The 12,762-nt window shown below is 42.6% G+C and overlaps 1 protein-coding gene across 1 annotated transcript in view; it reads right to left on the bottom strand.

Annotated features, from left to right (window-relative positions):
• The window catches only part of LOC124596367 (hexamerin-like), a 46,007-nt gene extending 33,770 nt beyond the window's left edge, over positions 1 to 12,237 (bottom strand). Inside the window, exon 1 of the mRNA XM_047135475.1 lies at positions 12,108 to 12,237. Coding sequence (XP_046991431.1) covers positions 12,108 to 12,189 — 82 coding nt within the window. The 5' untranslated portion in view covers positions 12,190 to 12,237. The remainder of the gene's footprint in view (positions 1 to 12,107) is intronic.
• Positions 12,238 to 12,762: the final 525 nt, after the last annotated feature.

The raw sequence follows: 12,762 nt of genomic DNA, 5'->3' as shown, positions 1-12,762 counted from the left end.
TAGTGACGTCTCAATCTGGCTGACATACCCTCTGTTAACTCCATGGCATTCTGTGGTTTGGTATTTAATCCACGACGTCGGCGGGAAGTCAGGTGATCATGAGTAATACGCCATTGCCTCCTCTCTTTGCAGACCACATACCGGCAGTGAAACTTTCTTGCACCCTTAGAATACGAATTGCATGTCTGCATGTCGGGTGCCCATCTACACGCATGCATTAGAGAGTTTGAGCCCGGAGCATCTTCCTTGCTAGTAACTCGCTACAAGATCTGTAATACGCAATGTGGAGGCACAAGCACCATCATGAAGCTATTCAGAAAGCGAGGTGCAATTATTTTTCTCTTTTGCGGACTGTACATTGAGTTGGCAGCATGTGGCAAGCTGAATCTGTATGCTTCCCGCATGTAATCCAGATATCTGCCTTTCGCGGACCGTGAATCACGTCTCGCTGAACGACTCAGTGTCAATACGCCATACGCCTTCCCTAGTTTCCTCTAAATTCCTCACAGGCTCTCCCTGTGTCTGCAAAATTTTACAAGAAATGAGAATCCTGTCCGCAGCTCGTGGTCGTGCAGTAGAGCGTTCTCGCTTCCCATGCCCGGGTTCCCGGGTTCGATTCCCGGCGGTGTCAGGGATTTTCTCTGCCTAGTGATGACTGGGTGTTGTGTGATCTCCTTAGGTTAGTTAGGTTTAAGTAGTTCTAAGTTCTAGGGGACTGATGACCATAGCTGTTAAGTCCCATAGTGATCAGAGCCATTTGAACCATTTGAGAATCCTGCACCAAACTGAAGCGTTGAGACACTCCGTGAGAATTGCTCAGATAGCGCAATTGGTATTCTACAGCGCACTGTTCTATTTTGGCAGGGGTATTGCTTAATTATTTCAAAAGAAGTAAGTTTGAATTTCGCACGTTGTTACACATGATTTAATTCTCATTTTGCAACATGTTGTTGTTGTGGTCTTCAGTCCTCAGACTGGTTTGATACAGCTCTCCACGCTACTCTATCCTGTGCAAGCTTCTTCATCTCCCAGTACTTACTGCAGCCTACATCCTTCTGAATCTGCTTAGCCTATTCATCTCTTGGTCTCCTTCTACGATTTTTATCCTCCACGCTGCCCTCCAGTACTAAATTGGTGATCTCTCGATGTCTCAGAACATGTCCTACCAACCGATCCCTTCTTCTAGTCAAGTTGTGACACAAGCTCCTCTTCTCCCCAATTCCATTCAATACCTCCTCATTAGTTATGTGATCTATCCATCTAATCTTCAGGATTCTTCTGTAGCACCACATTTCGAAAGCTTCTATTCTCTTCTTGTCTAAGCTATTTATCGCCCACGTTTCACTTCCATACATAGCTACACTCCATACAAACACTTTCAGAAACGACTTCCTAACATTTAAATCTATACTCGATGTTAACAAATTTTTCTTCTTCAGAAAGGCTTTCCTTGCCATTACCAGTCTACATTTTGTATCCTCCCTACTTCGACCACCATCAGTTATTTTGCTCCCCAAATAGCAAAACTTCTTTACTACTTTAATTGTCTTATTTCCTAATCGAATTCCCTCGGCATCTGCTTATTTCCATCGTTTAATGTCTCATGACTACGTTTTATGGACTAACACATCACTTATGAATGAAGCATTGATTGCGTAAAAGCGAATAGGAACAATAATGTGTGTTGTTTTTATAAAATCCTTTTGTGCATCAGGTCGAAGCATTTTGAAACTAAAACCATTAAAACCGACATTTTAACTAATCTGTGGTGGTCCTCTTCTGGGCTGTCGGTGTAGTCACCGCTGCAAAGACGGTCGAAACGGCGGTTTTAAAAGTCGTTTCAGATTTCAAATTTCGCTGCCTAATGTGCAAAAGAGTTTTATTTAAATTGGCACTGGCCGTTGCAGCCTTCGTGCTTATAGCAGTATTTGGTGTTCATCAACGGGAGGGAAGTTACAGTTTTCACTTTTATACTTTTTATATACTTTTATATACTTTCATACTTTTTATACTTTGCTCGAGAACAGCAACTGTATTGTAGTTTAAAACAATTCTCATTTATTCGTCGCTCTTAGCTACACATTTACTACATGACATGTTTCGATCTCTCTGGATCATCTGCAGGTCAACGTAGTTGCCTCAGAAACCCGTCATACCTGAGTAAGAACCTCATATCTGAGTGCAGTACTGTGATACGGGGTAAAGTACTGTGATATAAGGTTCTGGCACACGCTGCGGGTTGCTGACGCAACGACATAGAACTGAAGATGATCCAGAGAGATCGAAACATATCATATATTTAAAAAAATGTGCAGCTGAGGCTAAAGAATAAATGATAATTGTTTTAGATTACGGTTTTAATGTTCCGTGGACGACGAATTCACAGGGGAGGCAGCACAAGTTTTTATTGGGGAAGAATGGGGAAAGCAAATCGGCTCTGCGCCAATGCAATTATACCGGCATTTTCCTTGAGAGATTTAAGGATACCCCAGGAAATTTGAGTCTTGATTCCTGGAGAGGGATTGTAACCATCGTTTTCCCAACATTGCCGAATTCGTGTACAGCGTGCCACCTCACATCGTTTGGTAGAGCTAGACATTTCGTAAGCCCCTCGCCAAGCAGCAAAGCACTGATTCGTTCCACATCCTTCAAGGATCGTATTCATTACGGGATCAGCTAAGAAAATTCGTCATGAATAATCCACCGCTATTTCAGAATATTACTAATGTGCACAACAGTAGAAGAAGTAATTGCCTTCTTCTCTGACTGCTAAAGCTGTGAGTGATTGAAAAACGAGTTCTACAGAGAGCGGCAGCGTTCATAGTTGGATACTAAAAACACACCATCAGGCAGTAACTGTAATTTATTTATTACCTCTTATGTCAAATAATAGTTAAAGGTATGCCATTTACTAATGTGTAAGTCACTGTGCATTGCGTGGATTACTTTATGAATATGACTCCTGTCAAATGATGCCCCCTCTGCCCAACACATTCTTGTAGGCGGCGTTGGAAGCTTTCGTTAACTCGGCATAACGTATTCCCTGGGATAATGCCGACGGCACTTCTGATGCGATCCTTCAACTCAAGAATGTTGGCCAGAATTTGCATGGATTTCTTGCGTCAGACATTTCCCGGTAGAGTAATTTCCCGTTTTGGTGACATTTCCTGGCCGCCTCGCTCACCTGACCTCTCATATGCAGACTTTTTCCTTTGGGGCTACCTGAAGCAAGAAGTGTTCCGAAGACGTTGTGCCACCATTCCTGAGTTGAAGGATCGCATCAGAACCGCTGTCGGCAATGTCCCAGGGAATATGCTGCGACGAGTTATGGAAAGCTTCCAACGCCGCCTCGATGAATGTGTAGTGCAGAGGGGGCATCATTTGACAGGAGTCTTACTCAAAAAGTAATCCACGCAATGGACAATGACTTACACATTAGTAAGTGGCATACCTTTAACTATTAATTGACATAAGAAGTAATAAATAAATTACAGTTACTGCCTGATGGTGTGTTTTTAATATCCTACTATGAACGCTGCCGCACCCCGTATAAGCAACCACAAACATCTGTGATCATTTACCCAATAACATAAACTGTCTGCTTGCTAACAAAGTAAAGTTTAAATATAATCTGAAGCAATTTTGCTGGACAGCTTCTCTAGTTTCATAAACTACTATCTAATTAAACACCGGCAGCACGTGCAGAATAGGAGAGAAACGTATACTTTGTTTTTCACTTGTAACATAACAAAGACTAATATGTACATTTTTATTAAATTTAAGCCAATGTTCTGTTTAGAAATCGGTAAATGCAGCCGCAATCACAACAGACCAAAGCGTGTAAACTGATACTTTCCACATCATTTCGATAGAAATTGTGCAAATGTTCAATGAAACACGTAATTAACTGATTTTATTATGTGGCTTGGGGCGTGACAGATGGGTACTGGTGATTTGAAGAAAAAATAAGATTTGACTTTCGAAGAATTTTGTTTCTTCACCTGGAGATGAACAACATTTGTAACCCCAGTAACTACAGTGTTTAAACTGATCTGTGTGGGAAGTTTCCAATGGTATCGTCGCTGTTTTGAATCTACCGCAGTTAATGGCGCCTGACACCCATACAGCGGTTCTCCATTAAGAGGCGCAGCAGGTACCTGTTACTACCGAAAATGCCTGCACTGCTAATTATTTCTGACAGCCCGCTAAGTTTCGCGCAGGAAAACGTACTACAGTTAAGTTGGGTTCGTTCTGGCAGCGTTTGTCACCGGATTACACGACGCCTATTACGAAATGGTTATTTCTATTATGAATGTCATTCATTTATAGCGAGGGTTGACTGGAACAGAAGGGAAGGTTAAAGGTTGAAGTTCCGTCAGCGACAGAGCCGGAGCACAATCTTATATTATGTTTGCTTTGAATAATTTAAAACAGTAATCGCTTAAAAACGAAAACAAAATAACACACTTTCATTGGTTTATAAAGGTGGACTGTTGCTCTGTAACATCAACTGACAGCGAATACGACATTTTTTCCGTAGTGTAACAAAAAAAGAATTAGCAAAATAACGAATTTGTGGCTGTACACAAAAACGAATAAGTTTTTCTGATTGTGCTGGTCGCTGTTCCAATCATCAGTATGTCAGGAATATGCAACAGTGTAATCAGTATTTAGTTCAAAGAACTGTTCAACTGTGAACCAATGGAGATGGCGGACTTGTTAAGAGACCGGACTCTTACTGTGGAGGGCCGGGCTTCAAGCACCTGGTAATTCAGACTCACGTTTGCTGTGATCTTCCCTAGGTCACTTATGGTGAATGGCCGGTAGTTTATTTCAAGGCACATCCACCGTTTCCCCGCATCACCCTTGTAAAATCAGAGCTCCTGCCACGTTTCTTCTGATCTCATCGACGTGACAGTAAAGCTGTGTTTTTCTTCATTTAACAAATGTTAAGAGATTTGTAGAAATGTCCAAGTGTCGATATGGGGGCGATGTGACGAAATGTTGAGCTCTGACCGACACTATACGCAAAAGAAGACTCAAGAAAATCGATACTTCAACTGAGATTCAAACACTTTTCAAGGAACACGTGGGAAGCAATCAGAATCTTCGCGAAGTACGATAGCAATAGTCGAAGGTAAACCGTTAGCAGGCAGGTTTATTGAAGAATGGTTTGCGCAAACCAGCAAATCAAGTAATTACTGCCTCCCAAAAGATCTGGATTTACTGCTTACAGTGAGCGAAATCGAAGAACATTGAAGCTGCCTGTATTCCAGAAACAATATGACGGTGAAATTTTTGTAAAGAAATTGTGTTAAATGAGCATCATGTAATGAAACAATCAATCATTTATAAATTTCTGGTTTGGAGGATCTCTTACAGTTACTAAGTGCCTGAAAAAGAGCATGAAAAGCATTTAGGCCTCATGCAGTTGCATAATATTGATAAGAATTATTTACAGAAGAATTCAAAAATTAGTAGAAGGCGATCTCGATGAAGATCGCTTTGAGTTCCGGAGAAGTATTTAAACATGCGAGGCCACTATTTGGACTGAAAAAGTCAATCCTACTTTTATATTATTTGTAGACTCACAGAAAACTTTTCATATCGTTGACAGGAAAACACATCTTGAAATTCTGAAGGTCGCAGGGGTAAAATGCGAGCAAAAAGTAATCTGCAACTTGTACAGAAACCACGCTGCAGTTAGAAGAGCCATGAAGGATAAGCAGTAGATGAGTAGAAAGTGAGACAAGTTTGTTGCCACTCATGTTATTCGATCTGCGCATTGAACAAGCAGTAAAGGAAGCGAAGGAGAAACTTGGAAATGGAATTAAAGTTCAAGGAGAAGGAATTAAAATCATGCGTCTGAGATGGCAAAGGACATGGAAGACTAGTTGAAAGGAGAGAATAGTTCCTTGAAAAGAGGTTAGAAGCTGAGTATTAAAAAACATTAAACAATGGCAATTGAATGTAGTGGAACTAAATCAGATGATGCTGACAGAATTTGATTAGGGAATGATACACTAGAAGCAGTTGACGAGTCTTGGAATTTGGCACCAAAATAACTCAAGGCAGTGAAAGTGGAGAGGACATAAGATGCGGACTGGCAATAGAAAAAAAAATTGTTTCTGAAAAGATAAGTTTGTTAATATTGAATGTAGGTTTAACTGTTAGGAAGTCTACGCTGAAGATATTTTTCTGGAATGTAGTCATGTACGGAAGTGCACTGTGGGCGATAAGAAGTTCAGACATGAAGTAAAAGAAGATTTTGAAATATCACGCTACAGAATAATGTTCAAAATTAGATAGGTAAATGGAATGACTAAAAAGGAAGCACTGAATCGAATTGGGAAAAAAGAAATGTGTGCCAGAATTTGAGCAAAAGAGTTGAGCGATTGGTAGGAGACAGCATGAGGTATCAAGGAACCGTCAATTTGGTAATGAAGTGTGAAAGTAGGAGAGGGGGACCAAGGCTTGAGTACGGTAAGCAGTTTGGAATGGATGTACTCTACGACAGTTATAGAGAGATAAAGAGACATCGGACTGAAGACCACACGAACAACAACCAGACCAAAAGAAAACTGCAGAAAAAATGTTACGCAAAAAAAATGTAGATGAATTCGAGTATCTAGCAGAGTAGAAACGAGAATGGTGAAGTCGGGCGGGTTTTTCCCTAGAAGTGGAAGGAGATGAGAAACGAAACATTTGCTGAGCAGGACAAGCCATAAGAAAAGAATCTAGAACTTCTGGGAAACAGGCTAAGACTGTGACTAAGGAAAAGTAGTAAAAAGTGGCTTATGTACCTTATGCTAGCGCAGTATCGGGAAAGATAACACTTCTGTGGAAGTATGGCATTCGGCGTATTCCACTCCCTTCGACTAACACAAAAAGTATTCTTTATAATGTTAAAGACGGTGTAGACCTCTGAAAGTCGGGTGTGTGTCGCATTCCATGCGCATGTGGCGTGTCTTACAAGGGGCAATAAGAACAGTCGAGGAGAGATGCGATGAACATCACCAAAACACCTTACTAAAACAACAAGCAAATCAGCTGCCGCCTAGCACTGCCTCGGATATAATCATGAAATGAAATACGACCAGACCAGTGTCGGGGTGTAAACGCCGAGTTTGGAGGCTGTGTAATAAAGATGTCAGAAAACCTAATAAACAGAGACGGAGGTTTCAATTTTACACGTTCACGCCGGCGCTGAGAATTGTGTTTCTCGCTGTAGGGCGACGCATATATGCATGGTTTCTTTCATCTGGAGGCGCTGCTTTTTCTTTTACTCGCCGTGGGGCAGCGAGCGCGTTCAAACGTCCTAGGATACTATTTTGAAAGTTGCATGAGTCTGTTCTTTTTAAAACAACGACATATCACATAAAATAATTGTTCATTAAATTAATCACAAATTATGAGAGACTTCATTTATTCAGAAAGCTCTCTCGCTGAAGTGTTACACAACATTGTATTCACAACGTTCTTTGCAACTGGCTGATAGATAACACACCATACTCTACTGCGTTGCTGGTAGCATAAGTTGTAGAGTTGAGGGTGAGCCACCGGCGGTACACGCCGCCCTATAGGATGATGTAGCGCGATCCACTCGTGGTACACGCCGGCAGCAACGTGTTTAGTAACGCTTGGGGTCCGGCACACAGTTTATTAAATTCTCGCTGGCCATTATATCCACCAGAGCAGCAAATCGCTGTCAGAATTTATTTTCTGTAAAATGTCAGCGCGAGCTCTGAAAAACAAAGGGCGAAGGGAGGTGGGATCGAACTCGTCTACAAACAGCATCGCCAGACGGAGACATCTGCATTATTAAAAGACACTGCAGCACACAGTCTCCAGGCCCGGATGGCATTCAGTCACTCCACTTAAAGCAACTTCCATCCAATAGGGGCAAACTATCTCAGCAGCATTTTCAATTCTTAAGTTAAACTGCTTTCCCCGACCTGCAGCGCGGAGTGTCCGCGTGGTTTTAGGAGCCATGTCACGGACTGCGCGGCCCCTCCCGCCGGAGGCTCGAGTCCTCCCTCGGACATCGGTGTGTGTGTGTTGTTCTTAGCATATGTTTGTTTCAGTAGTGTGTAAGTCTAGTAATCGATGACCTCAGCAGTTTGGTCCCTTAGGAATTCACACACATTAGAACATTTTTTCACCGACAAAACTAACGAAGATACTGTATTTCCTCGGAATGATAGACCGATAGCTCTTTTAAATTTCCTAAGCAAAATTTTCGAAAAAACTATCCTGATCTTTCTCTCATCCTTTCTTCAAGACACTAATATAAGCAGTCCTGAAAAATTTGTTTTCCGATCATTCCATAGCAATAACCGATAGAGAGAGTACGGGTCTAGAATTACTAGATATAGAAAAAGACATCGAATTGCATAGCGGATCGCTACACAAATGCTACAGTCATGGATGTGTGCTGCACGTAAGCCAAAACGTATCAATATTTCTATCAACCCCTAAATTTTACGTTCAGGTACATAAATTCAAAAGTATCCTAAAAAGAATAGAAGCCGCAGTTCCGCATGGCTTCCTGCTAGCCCCTATCCTGTATCATATTAACGATATTCCAACCAGACCAAACAATCAAGTAGCATTATTTGGACATGATAGCGCGATGTTCAACTCACAAAACAATCTCAAATATATCGCGTCGAATCCGATTCGACAGCTAGAAAAGAACACACAGCGGTGCAACTTTTAAATAAAAAAAAGTCCTACTAAAACAATGGCTTTCAAATTCATATATCATCAATGTCAACAAGTGCGGTAAATCTAATTGGACAATAACCCACTTCCCTGGAAAAGTATCGTCACATACTCGACACGCATCTTACGTGGAAACCGCAGCCGAATGGTTCTATGCGCTTCAGTCCGGAACCGCGCTGCTGCTACGGTCGCAGGATTGAATCCTGCCTCGGGCATGGATGTGTGTGAAGTTCTTAGGTTAGCTCGGTTTAAGTAGTTCTAAGTCTAGGGGACAGATGATCTCAGATGTTAAGTCCCATAGTGCTTAGAGCCATTTGAACCATTTGTTTTTTTAGAAACCGCATGTCAAACGTCTGTCCACAATAGCATCCGATCGCCTCCTTCAATTCAAGCCAATGCTGAAAGGACGTGGATTAGCAATACATACCAAATTTATGCTCTGGTAAAAAACATGGCTTACGAGTCAACCTACGGGTCGGAATCCTGGGGCACTACCTCGGATAGAAACTTCCATTGAATTCAAATCACTCAAAGTGAAGCTGTACGAATCATAACCTGTTCTCAATGTTATGTAATAAATCATAGTATTCACGATAATAATATTCTGCCCATCTTCCTTATATCCATACTAAAGCCCCTCTTTCAGCAGATAGCCTCCTCTCCCTACCAGCTGATATCCTGCCTAGACAACAATATCAGCAAGATAACTTAGAACCAATCAGTCCAAGATTATAAGTCGCCAATTCTGGTTCTGAAATGATATTCATTCCACTTACACACACGACGGAAGGGATAATCCTAAATTGATCTTTCGGCCTTATTATGGGCTTGACTCGAACCATGGTATGCCCGCTCGTTGGGCAATGGGATCTAGGCAGCGTGTTCACGTAACGGCAGAACGGGCAGCGCCTGGGTCGGTCGTTGAATGATTTTGCAGTGAACACGTAGTGTGTTGTGGGGCGATCACTCTGTTGTATAAATAATTCAAAAGCCAAGATCGCTTAAACACTGTTTACTAGATTACCTGTTTCAACACACTAAAGGCACCATTATCGGATCTGTGAAGATATAACATGACAGGTCTGAGGGAGGGCGTACATGAGTTACACTATATACGTTACTATTAGCACAGCACAACATACCTGACTGTAGCTTAACATGCATAAATAATTTGGATATAACGATACATGACACAGACCAGCTGATATAAAATCATTGTCGCAGAAATAAAAATTAAAAAACAACTGCTCTCACGGTCATACTATTCCATCAGATATATAAAACCGAAGTAACCACATTTCTGCGACAATGCTTTTAAATCTGCTGGCCTGCCTCGTGTATCGTTATATCCAAATGATTTATGCATGTTAAGGTACATTCAGGTGTGTTGTGCTGTACTAGTAGTAACGTATATAGTGTAACTCATGTACGCCCTCCCTCAAACCTGTCATGTTATATCTTCACAGATCCGATGATGGCACCTTTAGTGTGTTGAAACCGGTCATCTAGTAAACAGTGTTTAATCGATCTTGGCTTTTGAGTTATTTATACGTTGAATAATTGTGCATAAAAAGGAAACAATAACTTGGCAGGTCACCTGAAAGCACTACCTTAATGGTTTACGATTATGAGACTCTAGTGCAGTAGAATAGGGACTGGGAGGAACGCACAGTGTACAAAGAGTATAAGAAGGAAGTAATTAGCATAAAACTTTGGAACTATCAATAGAAATCCACTGGTACTTTGGTGACATCTGGTCTTTGTTCGCCCTTTACTCTAGAAGCATATGAAGTCCGTACGAAAACACTTGTCAGTAGAAGGAAAAACCAGTGGTAGTTGCAAATTTCTACTTCTCATTCATTCGACAACTAGCTTCGGGCCGAGACCCTTTTCTAAGCATCAAACATTATGAATCACCTCGAAGGGAACGATATATTGATACGGAAACAGCATGGTTTCAGAAAACATCGTTCTTGTGCAACGCAGCTAGCTCTTTATTCGCACGAAGTAACGGCCGCTATCGACAAGGGATCTCAAGTTGATTCCGTATTTCTAGATTTCCGGAAAGCTTTTGACACCGTTCCTCACAAGCGACTTCTAATCAAGATGCGGGTCTATGGGATATTATCTCAGTTGTGCGACTGGATTCGTGATTTCCTGTCAGGAAGATCGCAGTTCGTAGTAATAGACGGCAAATCATCGAGTAAAACTGAAGTGATATCAGGTGTTCCCCAGAGAAGCGTCCTGGGACCTCTGCTGTTTCTGATCTATATAAATGACCTGGGTGACAATCTGAGCCGTTCTCTTAGGTTGTTCGCAGATGACCAGTATCAGTTGCAAACCGATTTAGGAAAGATTGCTATATGCTGTGGCAGGTGGCAGTTGACGCTAAGTAACGAAAAGTGTGAGGTGATCCACATGAGTTCCAAAAGAAATCCGTTGGAATTCGATTACTCGATAAATAGTTCAATTCTAAAGGCTGTCAATTCAACTAAGTACCTGGGTGTTAAAATTACGAACAACTTTAGTTGAAAAGACCACGTAGATAATATTGTGCGGAAGGCGAGCCAAAGGTTGCGTTTCATTGGCAGGACACTTAGATGACGCAACAAGTCCACTAAAGAGACAGCTTATACTACACTCGTTCGTCCTCTGTTAGCATATTGCTGCGCGGTGTGGGATCCTTACCAGGTGGGATTGACGGAGGACATCGAAAGGGTGCAGAAAAGGGCAGGTCGTTTTGTATTATCACGTAATAGGGGAGAGAGTGTGGCAGATATGATACGCGAGTTGATGGAAGTCATTCAAGCAAAGACGTTTTTCGTCGCGGCGAGATCTATTTATGAAATTTCAGTCACTAACTTTCTCTTCCGAATGCGAAAATATTTTGTTGAGCCCAACCTACATAGGTAGGAATGATCATCAAAATAAAATAAGAGAAATCAGAGCTCGAACAGAAAGGTTTAGGTGTTCGTTTTTCCCGCGCGCTGATCGGGAGTGGAATGGTAGAGAGATAGTATGATTGTGGTTCGATGAACCCTCTGCCAAGCACTTAAATGTGAATTGCAGAGTAATCATGTAGATGTAGATAATAAAGTCGAAAATGGCCTTTCCGATGATGTCAAAATGTGCAATGAGCATTTACAGTGCATACAGGTAAATGTACGTTATGTTCATAGTGCATTTCTGGAATCTTCGGAAGTTTTCCATTTTGTTATGATGATTTGAAAATGGTTCTCGGGCCGAAACTAGTCATGAATAAAAAGTAAAAATTTGCAACTTGGATTAAAGTTTTGTTCTACTGGTTAACAGAAGCTGCTGACCGAAGCTACTCCAGTGTGCCGGAAGTTCGAAAACAGGTGTGTTACTAGCGACAGACTCACCCTCTTTGGCGACCAGCCGAGCGGGCACGGCTGCGACGGCGGCCGCTAGAGCGAGCAGAGGCAAGGCGGCGGCGGTCCTCATGTCTCCTGGAGGGCTGGAGTGCGAGTCTTGGCGCGGAGGCGGCGCGGCCCGCTCTTATAGCCGCCCGTGTCGCTATCTGCGGGAGCGGGGTCGCGCGTGTCACCTGGGGGCCTTCCCCTCACGCGCCTAGCACCCGCGCTGCCCGGACCGGATCGAGGCGTTGGCCATGCCGCCGCACGGCGTGCGGTCGCTGACCCGGCCAGCAGCCGGCACAGCTGGGCTGTCGCCGGGGGACGAACCTCCGTCTCCTGCCCACTGCATCTGCCGCCCTCCTCGGCTTCATTCGCCTTCCACGCTGTGCTACGGCACGAGGACGCTACCAATGTTTCACGAACGCTGTTCGTTTGGTTATACACTACTGCCCATTAAAATTGCTACACCACGAAGATGACGTGCTACAGATGCGAAATTTAACCGACAGGAAGAAGATGCTGTGATATGCAAATGATTAGCATTTCAGAGCATTCACACAAGGCGGGTGCCGGTGGCGACACCTACAACGTGATGACAAGAGGAACGTTTCCAACCGATTTCTCATACACAAACAGCAGTTGACCGACGTTGCCTGGTCAA

Source organism: Schistocerca americana, chromosome 2 (assembly GCF_021461395.2).
Source record: "Schistocerca americana isolate TAMUIC-IGC-003095 chromosome 2, iqSchAmer2.1, whole genome shotgun sequence".
In the NCBI taxonomy this organism is placed as follows: Eukaryota; Metazoa; Arthropoda; class Insecta; order Orthoptera; family Acrididae; genus Schistocerca; species Schistocerca americana.
Note: the sequence above shows the minus strand (reverse complement) of the source record. Positions and strands in the feature narration are given on the sequence as shown.